General features: G+C 59.4%; 1 protein-coding gene across 3 annotated transcripts in view; it reads left to right on the plus strand.

Annotated features, from left to right (window-relative positions):
• Positions 1–17,229, plus strand: part of PHACTR3 (phosphatase and actin regulator 3) — a 210,244-nt gene that overhangs the window by 118,490 nt on the left and 74,525 nt on the right. For all 3 annotated transcript variants that reach the window (XM_077873771.1, XM_077873773.1, XM_077873772.1), the window contains exons 3-5: positions 2,583–2,660; positions 8,280–8,462; positions 16,669–16,884. In XM_077873771.1, the coding sequence (XP_077729897.1) occupies positions 2,583–2,660; positions 8,280–8,462; positions 16,669–16,884 (477 nt within the window). The remainder of the gene's footprint in view (positions 1–2,582; positions 2,661–8,279; positions 8,463–16,668; positions 16,885–17,229) is intronic.

The raw sequence follows: 17,229 nt of genomic DNA on the forward strand, positions 1-17,229 counted from the left end.
GAAACAGTGAGAGCTGTGCTGGTGGCAGGAGTCCGGGCCCTGGGGACCGGGCGGGAACGTGCCGGTCTCAGGCTGCTGCCGTCCTGTCCCCGGAGGCCCCGGGCCCGTCTCCTCCCCCGCCTCTGGCAGTGCAGACTCCCGGCTCCGAGGATGTCGGAGACACAGCCCTTGGCGGCAACAGGTCCCTCACTCACACTTTTTATACATTTTACAAATAATTTCTTAACCCCCACCCCCCGACCAAGAAGCTGATTGGCCAGTTCTCCTTGTTGAGCATGAAAGCAGATCGGTGTTTCTGCAGGGATCCTGAGCGCCTCCTGTGTGCCAGGCACAAGGTGGATGGGGCCCCAGGCCCCGTGCACTTAGAGCTTTCTGCCCAGTGGGGAGTGGGGCCGCAGACCAGTGAGTGTGGGCACAAGCCCGTGAGATCAGGGCCCTGGTGGGGCTGCAGAGATGCTGAGCAGGTGCTGGGGAGGAGGCGTGGGGGAGTAGGGGGCATAGGGGGGTTGGGGGGTGGGTCTCACTTTGGGCTGGATGCTCTGAGAAGTCTCCGGTGAGGAGGCACCGTTGAGCCCAGGTGTAACAGGCCTCTTGAGAAAAGCAGGGAACAGCATTTGTAGCAGAGGGAACAGTTCTTGCAAAGGCATGGGGGGGCCAGAGCATGGTGACATGTGTGACCTTGGGAGCCCCTGATGTGCCCTGGGCCAGAGAATTGGGGGGGGGGGGTGAGCTGTGCAATCTGCGGACTCCACACCCCAGGCCCCTTCCACACTGTGCTGCAGGTGAGTGATCTGTAACCTCATCAGGATGCTGTAGGGTCCCCGCAGGTACATTGAAGGCCTGTAGGTTAATGCCTGGGGTCCTCACTTGGGGGCCCTTTATGAGGCATTTGGAAATCCGGCTACATTTCATTTATTCTAAACCACTCGTCCCCTCACAGTGTGGGATATTAGTTATTTCAGTATCTGGGGTCCCCGATCTCACAGGCACTTAGCACGAGATGAAGTGAAATCTAAAGGTGGTTTAAAGAAACAAGGTTAACCGAGGCCCGGGCCGGGCGAGCACAGGCAGCGTCCCGAGGATGGCTCCCAGATGCGCTGGCCTGGGAAGTGGCCCCCGAGCTGGAACCTGCTCTGGAACTGCTCAAACGGCTTTGAGGGAGGGGGCTTCGGTGGTGGGGGCCAGTCCCCTGAGAGGCGGACAGCAGATCCTCACGGCTGCCTCTTGGGGTCGATGAGAGGCTCAGGAGTCAGGGCAGGCGATGTTCTGTGTGAGCCGCACCCCAGTGAGCACCACCCAACGGGGTCCCCTGGGTGCTGCTCACCCTTGTCTGTTGGACCAGATGGCGGCTTCTCCACTCACCCCTCCCAAGGTCAGAGTTCAAGTTCTCTGCTCCGTGCACACTTCTGGCACCTGGAGATTGGACCTAAGGAAGGATATCGTGTTCCCTTTGCCCAGAAATGTCTTCCTCCTGATGGTGTTTGGGTTCCCTGTTGGTGCTCGGCTCTCTCGGTGTGAACACCTGCAGGGAAGCCAGCCCTGATATTTGAGCGTGGCCTGGGTTTCCCCTTGGTTCTGGGTCATTCCACTCACCCATTTAGAGATGCTCATTGTCCGGCTCCCCTGTGCCTGCTACAAAGTAGGTGCTCAGTAAATGCTTTATTAGTTCTAATCATTTGAACAGCCCTGTTATCACCACCTGCTCCCCACTAGAGCTCCCTAGATCCTGGAGGGAGGGGGCCTGGGTTGGTTCTGCTCCCCAGGGATGCCCCAGCGCCCGCCCTGCACTGGGCACGTAGTAAGTGCTCAGTAAAGATTTGTAAATAAATAACTTCGTTGCCATTACCTGTTTGCCCTCTGCCGCTAGTCTTTAAGCTCCGACGACGGGAGGGCCGGCTCTGTTCGGTGTCCCCCACTGTGGCCCTCGGCAGGCATTTGGAAACCAGGTTCTGTGGTAGGCAAATAGTTTTCTGGAAAGATAACGAAGAGGAGACTGTGCAGCAGAGTGAGCCCCCTGCCTCATGCTTGGGGGCGAGCTGCCCGGAGGCTTTGAGGAGAACTGGCTCCACAGGGTTGGTGTGTGTGTGTGGGGGGGGGGGGCGCTGGCCTCTCCCTCCCTTTTTGGTGACTTCTTTGAAAGCTTTAACCTGGGGTTTTATTGGAGAGACCTCTGGTGGGGCGGGAGACTGTTCTGTGAGCAGACGTCAAGAGCTGCCAGGATGTATTGAGCAAAAGATAACAGGACCCACAGAAAAGTCCCCCAGGGTTCTGGGGGCAGAGAGATGATGCGCTCCTGGGCCGGGAAGTTAAGGAGCTTTAGGCGGAAGGTCAATGGGCAGGAAGTCCACTTAGGGAAGGGTTATCCAGGCCTTGCTCTTCAGCTGAATCACAGGAATGACAGCTCAAGCCGTCCGCAGAATGTGCTCTCCTGGGTGAGCGTCTCTGCAGCACTGTGCAGACCGCGTAGTGGGAAAGCTTGGGGTCCCTGGCCAGCACCCAGCCTGGCAGCCCCCCGCGCCCCTCTCTCCCCCCATCACCTGCTGTAAGCTAGATGCTCACCTGCGTGTCTGTGTGTTGTGCAGCGCTGGAGAAGAAGATGACCGGCAGGCAAGGTCGGGAGGAGCTCATCAAGAAGGGTCTGCTGGAGATGATGGAGCGGGGTAAGTGGGGCCACCACCCTGCAGATGATGGAGCGGGGTAAGCAGGGCCACTACCCTGCAGATGATGGAGCGGGATCAATGGGGCCACTACCCTGCAGATGATGGAGCGGGGTCAATGGGGCTGGCACCCTACAGATGATGGAGTGGGGTCAGCGGGGCCCACAGAGGGTGGAGTGGCGATCGCGGCAGCGGGGCTGGCCCTGGGGAGGCCTCCGTGGTGGCTGGTCCCCCATGGGCCCATCCTGAGGCTCCGGGCCGCCTCTGCTCCAGGGCACGGAGCTAGGAGCCCTCATCTGTCGACGGTGGCCAAAGGCTTCTTGCTGTGGTGGGGCCGGGGTGGGCTGGCCTCGTCCTGCTTCCCCCGACTACGTGGTGGCGTTGGCTTCTGTTTCACGTCTCCACCATTATCCGTGATTGGGGCAGGTTACATTTACCCACGCGGCCGTCTAGTACCGCTGCCAGCCCTTCTGGGCGCTGACCCGCCTCACCCCTTCCCTGTGCTCCCGCCCCCCACCCCCGGCACCCCCACCGCGCGTCCTTGAGAAACACTGGCTGTTGCTGCCCACGGTTCACTCAGAGAGTTCTGGAGCTCCCCACCTGGTCTTGGCCTGTGCGTGACGACGGGGCACAGACGCGGGTCCCGATGTGCACCTTCCATCCTCCCGTCTCTGAGACGCGGGGGGCAGCAGACCTGGCTGTCCCGGGACCTCCCTCTGCAGCCGGGCCACGCTCTTGCCTCCTGATGGAAGGGGCCTGGCCTGGGGGGCGGCTCCCCGAGGCTGCGGGGGCGTGTGGAGCTCCTGCCCCGTTGCCATGGTCCCTGTCCTTTGGCTCAGGCGTCAGGACCAGGATGCGCAGCAGGCCCTGCCCCCCCCCGCCACCGGCCCGGCTGCTCTCCAGCCCAGGGTGCTCTCCGCCCTCGTTGCTCTTCAGCTTGGGAGGGGAGCGTGGTGACGGGCCGTGGTGGTGGGAAGCCGGCACGAGGAGCTGCCCATGCCCGTGACGGAACCTGGCAGCCCGTCCTGCAGCATTGGGGTGTTGACGTCCGACTCTCAGAACTGGGGGATTGTCACCTGGCCCGTTTCATCGGGATGGGACAAAGCAGCTCCGACTCTGCATTTTAAATGTCACCAGCAAACCTTCCTTTGGAGCTTGGGGAAGGGGAAGGGGAAGGGACGATAGCCCCGCATCCGGCCTGCTTGTCTTCTGTCCTAGAAAGTCTTATCACCTGTGAATGAAGAGGAAGCAAAGATGTGGGTTTGATTCCTGTCAGAAAAATAGAGGCGGGTGCAGAACTGAAGGGGGGGGGGGTCTTCCAAGGAGAGCTCTGCTTTAACTCGGCTCTGAACCGTTGTGCAACGTGTCATCTGAGGGACCCAAGGGCCTCAGGGAGCAGGTGGTGTCCGGCGCTGGCCCCCAGCGTGCCGTCGCCAACCCCCACGTTAGGTCACACTCCGGTCGGCCGAGTGAGGACGAGCCGGGAGCAGGTGGGTCCCACACACAGTCCTTCCTCGGGAGTTGAAACTGCGCTCGCCGACTGATGCCCCCGGAGGTGATCCCACAGATCCACATGAAGTCAGCTGCGCTGAGTGCAGTGGCACCCGAAGAATGGGACCCGGGCCTGGCCCGGACAGCGGGCGAGGTCTCAGTGGGAGCCCAGGCGGTGGCGGAGCAGGCTGGTCCTCAGAGCCTCTGGGAGGGCCCTGGGGTCAGGGGGCGGAGGGGGCGGCTTGTGTTCTGCGGAGCTTTCCTGTGTGTGCAGGGACCGCGGGATCTAGGACGGGTTGGCAGCAGGCCCCTGGGGTCAGTACTGCCCTGCGGTAGCACCCCAGGCCCCTTGCTTCGAAAATGCCTCTTCCCGCTGGGGGCCAAGGCCAGCCCCAGCCAGGCCGTGTGCGTCCCTGGCGTCCTGGTGTTGCGATAACCCGTGTTCCTGCCCGTTGCCAGGCGTTCTTGGAGGGGTGTGGAGCCGCCCCCTCCCCTCCTGTGGCCTCTGTCTGGTGTAGGCGCGGAGGTGAGTCCCCCTCCCAGGTTTGGCTAAAGGACTCCTCCTCCCCTGCCACCACCTGTTCCCAGCCAGGCCACGTGTCTGCAGCCGGAGTGCCTCCCCGTGGAGGCGCCTGGGTGCTGGGTGTGGGTGACAGGGCCCCGGGCCCCAGAGAGGGCTCAAGCACGGGCCCTGCAGAGCTGCCCCAGACCTCACCCTTGAGCTTCACGGGCAGGACAAACCCACGTGGACACATGCATGCCCCCACAGCTGTCACCTGGGAGTTGGCCCACAGGGCAGTCAGCAGCATGAGGGTGCGAGCTGGCTCCTGGGCAGGGCCTGTGGGAGAGAGCCCGAGAGTCCCCGGGGGGTGTTTTGTGATCCTATTGGCCTGCGCGTTTCTGAGCAGTCTGACCCAACTCCTCTTTTCATTCCGGAAAGTCAGGCAACCTGCTGGAACCTGGGAGGGACCCATGGGTGCTGCTAAGGAGCGTAGGACGTGGACTGGGCTGGAGGTGGGGGAGGTGACCCGTCCCCCACTCTGTCTTCCCTGCTTTGGCCCCGCTCCTGTGACTCACCAGGTGACAGGGGAGGGCCAGCCAGCATCCCGGCCCCTCTACTCCCTCCCTCGCCCGAAGCAGCAGGTAAGGACAGGAGCCTACACATCTTCCCCGTATGTGGCCACTCGGCCTTTTTTCAACTGAAGGAATTTCATACTCTACCACGGGGTAGAAGAAGGACATCCTTGTCACCCTGGTGCTGTGTTCAGTGACCTGAGAGCCACAGGGTTTCCTTCCCCGGGGGGCACTGGGCAGTGACACGTTGTCAGGTGTGTCTGGCTTCCGTGTGGCAGGAACGTGGGGGCAGCGTGTGCGTGTGTCTGCATGTGTGTGCACACGGGGCGTGTGCGTGTTGGGGGCACGCTCCCTGTCCCCGCGGCTGCTCCGCTGTGTCTCCCCCCATAGCCCTGGGGGAGGGGGAGGGGCGTCCGATGGAGACCGGGCCAGGAGGGAGGGCTGGCTGAGCAGCGAGGCTCAGGGGACAGCCACCCACAGCTCCCCCCGCCCCAGCCAGCGTCTCTTAGCAACGGCCCTGCCACCAGCGCTATTTTGGGAACCGTAACTTTCATTGAACATGATTCTGAACCGGAGCTCGGAGCACAGCCTGGGAGAGTCCTGCAAGTGCCCGGAGCTGGGCCGCAGGTGGCGGAGGCCTCCAGCTGCACGTCGGGTGGAGCCTCTGCTGAGCCGGCTCCGGGCCGCGGACCCTCAGTGTTGTGACCACTTTGCTGTCGCTGATGATGATGGGGAGAGGGGGGCTATTGTTCCAAACAACAGCGTCCGTCACCGGCAGCACATGGCCTGTCCTTCCTGAGAACGGGTGTCCGCCTCTGCAGGCGGCGGGCCGCAGCCTCACCTGGCCGAGTGGTAGCGTTCAGCTGGCACGGTGCTGCAGGGGCCAGCCGCGTCTCTGGCAGGGCGCAGCTTCCCCTCCAGGCTGGCTGTCCTCTGCCCCCGGGGACCGAGGAAGCTGGCGGCAGGGACCATCACAACCGTATGTCAAGTACAGGTGAGCCCGTCCTGAGCAAGGGCTCGAGAAAGCACGCTTTAGAGCTGGACCTTTGCGACACTTAATCGTGTCCACTGGGTGTGTTTTCCCAGCTTGCGTCCGGGGCTTTTCCTGGGTCGGGGTTGGTAGGCGGACCGTGGCGGCAAGTCTGCGGGTCAGAGCTGGCCCAGGACCAGTTTTTGTAAGGCCCTTGGGCTGAGTATGGTTTTTAAACTTAAAACTGTTTTTTCATAAAAATAAAAAAATCAAAGAATCGCAGTATGGGCCCTGTGGCACGTGGCCCACAAAGTCTAGAATATTGGCCACCTGCTCGTCTGGATCCTCTGGTCAGGTGACACGGCTGCACAGGTGAGACCTTCCCCGCCCCAGCTCTCCAGACCTCAGCCTGGCTGACCTTTCTGCCCTCCCCGGGAATAGGTGGCCGTGGTTACAACTCCCGTCCCTGGGGGGTCACATGCCGTGGGCTGGGCCCAGGTCCTGGGTGCAGTGAGCCCCCAGCCTGTTGCTCTCACGTGGGCACATGCGTCCACTCATGGGGCCGGACTATCCGTCATCCTCGTCAGACCTCGTCAACAGTAGTAATGATCATTGCAGGCATGAGAAGGGCCTGCTTCTTGGCAGGGGCATTGTGTAGATTAACTCATTGAATTCCCACGTGGATGCCACGAAGCCTGTAGTGACATCATCATCCCCGTGGTAGGGGCGAGGAGACTGAAGCCAGAGACGTCTGCCATGGGATGGGATGTGTGGGCAGGGTCCATTCTTGTCCAACCAGGGCACTTCTGGGGGTGAAAGGGGCCTTGTTGGAGGACAGGAGGGCAGCAGGTGGGAGTTGAGGCTGGCCCAGATGAAGGGAGCCCTGACCCTGAGATCGACCACCTGCACTCCCCCGCCCACCCCAGGGATGGGAGGCAGCTCTCCTGAGCCAGGCTGGGGACCCACACTGCCGTGTGCACACGTGCAGGTCACGCTGCCGCTCTGCACGTGGTGACCACCTGGTGACCCAGGCACGCTGGCTGTGGGACCTGAGGGGGCCGTGCAGGGGCTCCATGCCCTGGTCTGCATCTCAGAGGGGTGATCGTTATCCGTTGGCTGTGACTCCCAGCTCCGACCTGCCATCTGGTGGCCGTGTGACTGGACCCGTTCATTATGCCCCTGATCACCAAGCCTGTCTTTGGCAAAATACAATCCTGGAGGTGATCAGTCAGTCCAAAGCCAGACCCTCAAAGGTTCCACCTGAGCCCCAAGCAAGGAGAGGCACTGAGTCCTCCTTTCAGCCCTATTAGGAGCCTGGGGTCACTTTTTTCTGAGGAGGCCACCTGTCTAGAGCTGCTCTGAGCCCCCCCGGTCCTTGGCTGTGCTCCTATTCCTGGGCCTGCAGCACCGGAGAGTGTGAGCCAACTGGGGGAAGGAATCGACTCTTCTTATTCCCTGGGGTGGGTGGCAGAGAATGGTTTGCATCCTAGGGGACCGAGGTGCAGCAGTGGGCGGGCACGGAAGCAGGTTGGTTACCTGTATCCACGAGAATGTCTTGTACCAAACACCTGCAGTGCCTCGGGTGGTCGTTGTTTGTCATCCGGTCTGGGCTGGCCTTGCTGGACAGGAGCAGCTCCGTTTTGTACCATCTGCCTCTCGTCCCCCAGCCTGCTGGCCAGGTGCATCCTAGCAGTGAGGCAGGTGGTGGCTCGATGGTAGGGAGGGTGTGAGCACTCTTGAAGGCATTGCTGCTTCAAGCCTGCTGAGGCCCTGTTGGCCAATGCAAGCCACGGGCAGAGGCCATCGTGGGAATGGGGGGCACTGCCGGGTACTGATGTGGGTGGCACAGTCCCCCACAGGTGGGTGCTGTACAGAGGCCAGGGGGCTGGCGGAATAGCAGCCTCCTTAGGACGAGCTTCCTTAGGAATACTGGATGTGGAGAGGGACTCCCAGGAGGTGTGGGGAGGAGACACCGGGGTGTCCTGCTGGGGCCTGGGATGGCATGCTTCCCAGGGAGGCACCTCACGTGAACGAAAGCACGGAGGAAGGGAGATGTGGGCTCAGCTGACACCTGGATTTCCTTGCAGATGCTGAAAGCAAAGCCTGCACCCCTGATGGAGGGCCCCGAGCCACGCAGAGTGAGCCGTCCACCCCCAAGCAGGAGACGCTGACTTCAGAAGAAGCCCCACCAGGAAGCCCTTTGGCCACTGGGACAGACCAGTCTTCCCTGGATGAGCCGCTGTCCTTGGACTCCCGTTCTGACGATGCAGGTACTGGCCGTAGGCTGTGCAGGGCTGAGCCGCTGCCAGGATGACCATTGGCCTGGGGTCCCCACCCCACCCCACGCCCCCACCCTCCCAGCCCCATAGTATCGTGTCCTCAGAGGCACAGCCGTGCTCTGGGCTCCGAGCCCCGCCATGCTTTCCTGTGTGGTTGGGTTTCAACATTCGCCAGAGCTTTTTTCTCTACTGTCTCTTCCCAAGCTTGACACAGCGAGGAGGTGTAGGTGCTTGAGGGTGTTCCCGGGTGGCCTTCCCATGTGCATTCCTCCTGGGACATTTTTGCCTGCCTCCGGGAACTTCTAAGCAGGAAGATTCTCTCCAAGGGAGCCAGTGTCCTGTGGGAGCAGCTTAGTTGAGCCCGGAACCGTAGGGCAGGATGAGGAAGAGGGACCTTCCTCGTGGCCTAAATCCTCAGCAGGTGGCTGCCTCGGTGCCCAGAGCCTCCAGGTGCTGGCTGGGGTGCTAAGTGCCATGCTCCTCATGTGCAGGGCTCTCTTCATCACCTCTCCATCAGGTGTGCTGGATGAGCTGCTCGAAGCCTCATTTCCAGCCTCCTTTCCTGGTCAGGGTTGTTTGAAGGGAGGAGGAGCTTAGTGCAGTGTGTGCCGCCCTGGGTCGTTGTCGGGCTCGGTCGGGGCCGTGGTGCTGGTGGTGGTTTTATTTGACTAGACCGGGGCAGGTGCCAGCTGAGGCAAAGGTGGGGAGAAAAGGAAACCAGACACGAACCCACCAAAGGAGCCTGTGCGTGCTTTGAAATATCCACCCCCTCTTCTGACCCGTTAGCATTTCCTATGGAAATATTCAGGGGGGCCTCACTGTCGAGTTGGAAGCTCTTTCCCTCGTAAAATTTGCTAGCTATGAATACATCAGGCACGGTGTGGGGGCTAGAGGTCAAATGGTCCCTACAAATGTGGGAGATTGGACATCCAGGCCACGTGGAGGGGCATGCCGGGCTCTGGTGGCTGGTGGGTTCTGGGCTTCAGAGCCAGGGGGGCATCTGTTCTCTGTGACCTACTGCTGAACACGGCTCGCACCTCTGCCTTTCGCCGGCTGCCCCGGCCAGTGAAATCCCTCCATGTTAGCAGGCCCCTGCTGAGAGGTAGGCTCTACCCTAGGTCCTGGGGGTGGCTGGACCTCTCCAGTTTCACCGCAGCTTAGGGATGTGGTAGGAGTTTGGGTCTGAAGGGTTGTCACCCTTGGATGGTCCCAGTGTCCCCAGGGTGGACTTCATCAGGGTGGTGCTTGGTGCGATTCCACCCGTGGTCCTTGCAGGTGAGCCCGCCCTTGGCCACGGAGCCTCCCGCTCTGCCAGGCTGCTGCAGGCAGCTCCCCTGCTGGGGCCTGGCGCTTCTCCGCGGCAGGCTCCTTCTGATTGCTCAGCTCTGAGGAGCGTGCATGCTCCCATCAGCGGCCCCACTAACCTCAGGTGCTCTTTCTCTACGTGCTTGGTTTAGGGATGGGTTCTTGAGAGCGGAGTTGGTCTGTTGAGACTTGCTCCTGGGCAGGATGTGCTGGTGGGTCGGGGGTCATAATGGTAAACATGTCTGGGTCCCGTCCTCCCAGACTGATGGGAGAAGGTGAGCAGACTTGCCGACCCCCTTGAGCTAAAAGCACATGATGATGAGTGTGCATCCTCGGGCTCCTCCCTGAGCCTGGGCGCTGGGGCAGCCCGGGGGCGAATAGTTGGTCAGGTAGACGGCCAGGGAAAGAGCCTCTGGGATGCGGGAAAACATTTGCAAAGAGTGGGAAACAAGGTCCACAGGCTTCTTCTGCACGGAGCCAGCTGACTATTGTTGCCTTTGTGGGTCAGAAGGTTCCTGATGGTGGGCACCACTGAGCTCCACGGGGTGGCCCAAAAGCAGCCACAGAAGTGCTTGCGAGAGCACGTGGCTATGTGCCCACAAACCTTATTTACAAAAACAGTCTCTAGGCTGGGTTTCTGCGGGCTGTGGTTGGCCAGGGAGCAGGGCAGACACGGGACTTTCACAGAGTGAAAGGTGTGTATGTGTGGCCAGAGCCAGGGCAAGCTGGAGAGAGAGAGAGAGAGAGAGGGGCGGAGGGCCCTTGGGACCTGGGGATGACAGGAGAGGGATGGAGGGGGAGCCCCGGTGGATTTGCGCTGTAGGAGGAGCACCGGGCTGCGGGGTGAGGCCTGGGGAGCAAGCGAGACCACTGTCCCTGGTCCATGTGAGCCCACGGCAATGGCACCTCCTCCATCAGCCGGTGTGGGTCCCGTGTCCCTGGGGTGTGAGAGAGGAGTTGACATAAGGTGGCATGTGGCAGATCTCTAGAAACCTTTTTAACGGTGATGTTTATTTTCATTAACAAAAGAGGAATGGGTTTCCCGTTGAGGGCAGCGGAAGGATTTTCTCCTCCTAGTCAGCAAGTTCAAAGGAAAAGTGTGCATTCATGTAAAAGAAAGGGCAGTGAACCAAAGTACAGGAACGCGGAGAAAAGTCTGAAATCTTTAACGGAGGCCGGTTGTGGGCGGCGTGCCGTTCCCAGCACCACACCTGCATTAGCTCCTTTGGCCCAGGAAAGGCCCCTAGGATATTAGCACCGCTGTTTCCCTCTTTCCCTCAAGACGAGAGGGACGTGCAGAGGTTCTGTAACTCAACTGAGGGTACAGAATTAGGGGATTCTGAGCAACGTGTTTGACATCAGCCGAGCCCAGCTTTGATACATGGCTGAACTGTCAGCCAAGCTGTGTGACGGCAGAGAAGTCGCTCAGCCTCTCTGAGCCTGCGTTCTCAACTCTGAGGATCATGTCATACCATCCCTCGGGGGTGCTGAATTAGGTAATTCCCAGGAATCCTGTAACGCCACCCTGACGTGCCCCGAGTACTCCATAAGTGTTTGCTGCTGGCGATGGTTCCCATTGTCCTCACGGTAAAAGCATCTCTTGGGCCCTAATGCATTTAACACGCAGGATCCAGGCCCACAGATGCCCCAGAGGCCCTGCCTCTGACACACATGTGTTTTGGGATGTGGATCTGCATTTTGCTACTGAGTCAGGACACTGCCGGGCTCTCCGGCAGCCCTGCAGGCCTGGAATCCTGCGCCGGGAACGCTGGCCACCACTGTGACCCCAGATCTCTGTTGGGAAGGCTTGAGCAGAGCCCTTCAGTGAGGGGACGCATTATAACCTAACAGCATTTAAACCCACTGCTTGAAAAATTTCCAGTCCACATTTGAGAATGAGGAGCTTCCATAAGAATCTTCATGTGCAGCTAGCTGCTTCCCAGCCTTCAAAGTTGGGGCCCCACCCCCTGGTGACCTCTTTGTGGGCTTCAGCGTTACATGGTGAATGCCATGCCCCCCACCACCCGTGGCCTCCCTTTCTGTGGGTTCATTCCCCGCCAGCACCTGCGGCCTGGAAGCAGACGCTCCTCCTGACGTGCCGTCAGAGGGTCAGCGGCGGGCTAGCGGCCTGGCACAGGCCCGCGCCATCCACTCCCTGTGTCTCCTCACGTAGGCTCCTATCCTGTCCCGTTCCGAGAAGGGTGAGTACAGCACGATACGCTGCCTGGAGAGAGCGACCTCAGTCACAAAACCTTTACCAGTGTACGCTGTTGTCATTGTTCTTGTTCATCTCTCGCTGTGCTGGATCTGTAAGCCGCACGTCTTCATAGACGGGCACGTAGAGGAAAAGACCCAGGACCTGTCCGGTTTGGTGCTGCCCATGGGTCCAGGCATCCTTCGGGGTCCTGGAACGTATCTCCTGTCGATAACGGGGGAAGGGGTGTGCTGCTGTAGTTAAAGCGTGACGGGATCCTGGGTCTGTAGGGTCTGGTAATCTGATTCTGTTCACCTCTCATTCTTATCTCCGCACTCTGCAGCTCCGCACCCAAGGGACGCGGGCCCATCCGTCTGTGCTGTCAAGAATGCATAACAGAGAAAGCTGGATTGATTGATTGATTGATTGATTGATTGATTGATTTGAAAGCTGGATTCTAAGTGGCAACTTTGTCAGGGGAGTGCTCGAGCCCCGGGAAGTGCCTGCCTAGGTTCTCTTCTTGGCCCTAGGAAGTTCATGGAAAAGTCCAGGGGCCCGGAATGGGATGACCTTGTGTCCCGGGAGGGAATCCCCTGGAGACGTCCTCTATGGTATGCTGTATGTTCTGGGAGATTAGCTACTTCTTCTCAAAAAGGAGGCTTCGTGCAAGCTTTGCTGGGGGAGAGGGAGGGACCACATGTCCATGTGCATCAAGAAGCTCCTAGCTTCAGAGGACACTGCTGCTTGGCCAGGTGGGGCTGCAGCTTCCACAGACTGCAGTGTGTGTTTGGAGGGGAGAAGAGGGAGAAGACACCAGGAATGTCTTAGGAAAAGTCCCTGCTGTCAAAGATTCCGACCATCGTTTTCTTTGACTCTCTGAGTTTGGCGGTTAGGGTTGACTTTGAACCCTTGTAGATGGGGTGATTTTGTTTTTCCTGGTTTAATTTAGATAGTGCTACACCAGCTACATAGAATTCCCTAAAAAGCCCAGAAGGATCTGTTGTTTTAACTTTAAATGGGATGGATGGGTGTTCATTGTCGGTGCTGCTGGGCAGGGGCTGAGCTCTGCTGTTCCCATAAGTGCGCTAATTAAAAAGGCAAGCGGCATTCAGTAAGCATGTACTGTGTTCATTGTATTTTTCTTAACAGCCCTATTTTTTTTTTTTAAGCTGAGAAAGCAGAGGCCCAGAGAGATTGTTACTTATCATCCGAGGCCCCAGAGCCCAGAAGTGGTAAGCTGGAATTGGATCCCCAGACATGCTTTTAACCGTAATACTCTACGGCCTAAACTAGTGGCAAGCAGGAGGTACCCCTTCATTCTGCTTCTGGAATGCTCTGGAATGTGGGTTGTTTCGAAGCAGAAGAGGGGATGGCGAACTGCAGGCTATAGGTCCGACCTGGCTGCACCTGTGTACTCACGCACGCCGTTGCTTCTGTGTCACCTGAGCCCTACGTTGAGGTTTGTAAAGTGACAGAGGCGCCTTGGCTGAGAATTCAGCTGGTGAGAAGCGACCTCTGCTGGCCAGCGGAGCGCACGAACCGCCCCCGAGGGAGGATCTCAAATGTGGGGAACGTGTCAAGCCGACATTGTCTTCTACATTTTTAATGGGTGTTAACGTTTTAATTTCGGCAAGATTCCAAACTACAGTGGTAGCTACACACTCACATGAGCGTAGAGGAAGATTCAGGCTGGACGAGCTGTTGAAGCACCACATTCCCAGCCTCAGGGACCCCAGACAGGTCAAGGACCTAGGGGTCCGTGTGTGACGAGCTTGGGTGAGTTTTGCCGGTAGATGTTGGAGGAGATTTTGCTGAGACCTGCTGGTGTGTTGAGTCCTGGGGCTCTCAGAGCAGAGGTGGGGGGCCTGCATTCCACCTTGGGCTGGAGGGGAATGGGGACGGCTATGGGGCTGTTAGAAGCTTACCCTACAGCCTGTGGTCGAGGAGGTGTGAGCTGTGACCACCGACTTACTCCCAGAAGCGTGCAGCTGCCCTGTCCAGCGCAGCACTCACTAGCTGCACGGCTACTTAATTAACTAAATGAAATTTTAAAGAATTCAGCTTCCCAGTCACGCTGGCCACCTGTCAGTTGCTCATTGGCCACATGTGGCTGGTCGCCTACTGAAATGGACAGGGAGGAAGCCTTTCCAGCATCTCAGAAAATTCTGCTGGACGGCACTGGGCATGAGGGGTGGCACACATCCACTTTGGGGCACGTCCACTTTGGGCACAGGCAGGGAAGTTTCGCTGTTTGAACTGGCCAGCCTTCTGGAGCTCGCTGCACCAACAGAGATGCTCGGACCTACAAAACCCTTTATAGAAAAAGTCTGCCAACCGCTGGTTGAGAGAATGGATTTGGGGCAGGGGGTGTGGTAGGGAGGGAAGGAATCTGGAGGCCATTGCTGAGGTCCAGGCAGAGGCCATGGAAGCTTGCACGGGGAGGCCAAGTGGACATTGCTGAGAAATGTTTGGGATGTGGAGCAAATGGTATTTATCTGGGAATTACATATAGAGGACAAGGTACGGGGTGTCCAGTCTGGCTGCACAGCTGGAGAGCTGTGTAGGAAGCGTGGTGAGGGTGGGGATCTGTCTGGTTTAATGCCGGGTCTGTGGCTCCTGGAGGGGTGTCTGGACCGCATAACTGTTCCAGGACATTTGCAAGATGGGTTGACGGATGGATGGATGAGTGTGAGGGAGGAGGTGACGGGGGAGGGCTTTCCCCTGGGAAATCAGGAGATGGCTTTGGGAATGTTTCATTTTGTCCTCCTGACCTCCAGATGGAGATGTCACAGTGGCCGATAACGTATGGGTCTGGAGCTTGGAGAGAAGGTCAAGGGTCAACAGAGATTGATTGATTCTGAAGCCAGAGGACTGGATGGGAGAGTCAGAGCTGTGGACTGAGGGCTGGGTCCTGGGCAGCCCACGTAGAGCTGGCGAGAGGCCGAGCAGGTGCGGCCAGTGTGACAGGAGGGAACTAGGAAACAGGTGTCTGGAAGCTGAAGAGGAGCATGTTGAAGCGAGACAGGACCGCTGAGACAGAGCAAGTGGACCTGCCCTGGCTGACGTGGGTGTGGGGACCTTGATCTGGGCTGCCCCGTCCGCCCATTAACCTATCCCTTGGCAGCACAGCCAAGGGACCCCGTGGAGTCCAGGTCCTACACTGCTCATCTTGTCCAGACCCCCAGGACCTGGAGGGAGAGACTGGCCTGTTTGCACCTTGCAGGACCCAGGCTTGTGCCCTGAGAGTGTCCCAGCTGTGGGGTTAGCCATGGACGGTAAACAGACAGAAATGGTAATAACATGGGGTCTGCAGGATGTGCAGCACCTACTTCTCCAGTTTCTTTGAAGTTCTCCAAGGGCAGGTATCAGGCCAGCACCGTGGACAGCGCCCACCCAGCCGGCCCTCCAGAACCTTCCCCATGGTAATCCCATGCTAGGACTTCAGGACCAGCTCTGCCAAGCTGTTCCTCATGGGTGTTTGTATCTTCCTCCTCAGCTGGTTGTAAAAAATAAGATGAGATGTGCAGCAGGCACCTGGTACCATACTGGGCACCTGGGGCATGCTCCGAGAGGGCAGGGAGTGCTGAGATCCCAGGTGGGCATGGGGAGGGGACCCACCTCTCCTATCAGGGAGGAGGAAGGGAAGATGAGGTTTTAGGGATAGTTGTGTTTGAGTCAGGCATCCAAGAAGAGTGCCCCCACCTACCTGGAGGCCTCAGTTTCCCCTGGTGGTGAGGCTGCATGAGAGGAGGGAGGTGAGGAGCTGGAGGCGGGAGTTTGAGGCGCGCTGAGGGCCCTGACCATGGCAGTCCTGAGGTGGCTTCTGCTGGGGCTCCTGTGCCAGCATCTTTCTCCCGCAGCACTCACGGGGCGGGGACTGGTGGGCAGAGGCCTCACCGGGGAGCCAAGTGGAAAGGAAGTGGGCAGAGGACTTGGGGGTGTCAGTGGGCTGGGTGATGCAGTGACGATCAGTAGAACTTGAGCTGGAGGAAGGGAGAAGTGAACGGGGAGGGTGCTCACGGATTGGGAGAGGGCCGAGGGGTCGACAGGCTCGGGGATGGTGCTCAGGGGGCAGCAGGAAGGAGAAGGGACGCGGGCTCTGGGCGGACTGACCCTTCCTCAAAGCTGGACCTCCTGCCTCCCACGCCACTTGGTGGGGCTCCCAGGCCAGGCGCCGGGGCTGTGGGAAACCAGACCCATAAAGTCAATAGCTGCTGAGTTTGAGGGTCTGCAGGTGCCAGACACACACCTCGTTGTTACTTCCTGCTTAAACCAGCCATCCTGCGAGGGACTGTTGGTGGTTGTCAGGGGTCACATGCGGGTAAATGGGGTACCGGAGTTTTAGGAACTTACCAGGATCACAGTGCAGGGGCTGATAGGGCCTGGGCATGCGTCCATCCAGCACCTGTGATGGTGGCCGTCCCCAGGGCAGGTGGGGGCAGGAACTTTGGCACCACCTGCTGAGTGGGGGAAGGTCTTGAGGTTGCTTCCTCCCCCCATCCTGTCCCTCCCTCTCGTCTCCACTTCTGACAGTTCCACTGACCTCTCAGCTCACAGGAAGTCAGGTCTGCATGCGAAGTGACCCCTCTCCTGTGAGCAGTCCCCCCTCCGCCAGCCCACCCCCCTCCCGTCCTCACTCACATCACCCCAGTCATGGGAGGGATGGCGTGTGAACTCTCTCCTTTGCCTTTGAACCAGCCAAGATGCCGTCAGCGTCCAGAGGTGAAGAAGCAGACGCCGCCGCCGGCAGCCTCCCGCCTACCACGGACGAACCCTCTCAAGCCTTAGCTGGGTCCGACTCCCCGGACAGTCCTCCCAGACCCCTGGAGAGGTCCGTGGGCCAGCTCCCCAGCCCCCCGCTCCTGCCCACCCCGCCGCCCAAGGCAGGCTCCAAAACCACGAAAAATGTCACAGGTGGGTCCGCGTGCACACGTCCTTCTGTTCATCGGTCCGGGCTCTCAACCCGATCGGGGGCCCACCGTGGGCTGGTTCTCAGCCTGGGCTTCGGCAGCCAGGGCTCTGGGCAGGTGCAGGGCAGCAGTTCTTAGCAAGCAGCTCTGGTTGTCGGGAGCAGACCCCTGGGGCCCCCCTAGTAGATGGGGCGGTCTGTTGGCCAGAGTCAGAGATGTCTCCCAGAACCTGAAGGCAGAAGATGCAGCCAGCCCCTGGGATGAGGACTTTGTCTGTCTGGATATTTGGGTGTCCTCTCTGTCTTCTCCTACTTTCCCTCTCCCCTTCCTTCCCCACTCTGCCCCACCT

Source organism: Canis aureus, chromosome 26 (genome assembly GCF_053574225.1).
Source record: "Canis aureus isolate CA01 chromosome 26, VMU_Caureus_v.1.0, whole genome shotgun sequence".
In the NCBI taxonomy this organism is placed as follows: Eukaryota; Metazoa; Chordata; class Mammalia; order Carnivora; family Canidae; genus Canis; species Canis aureus.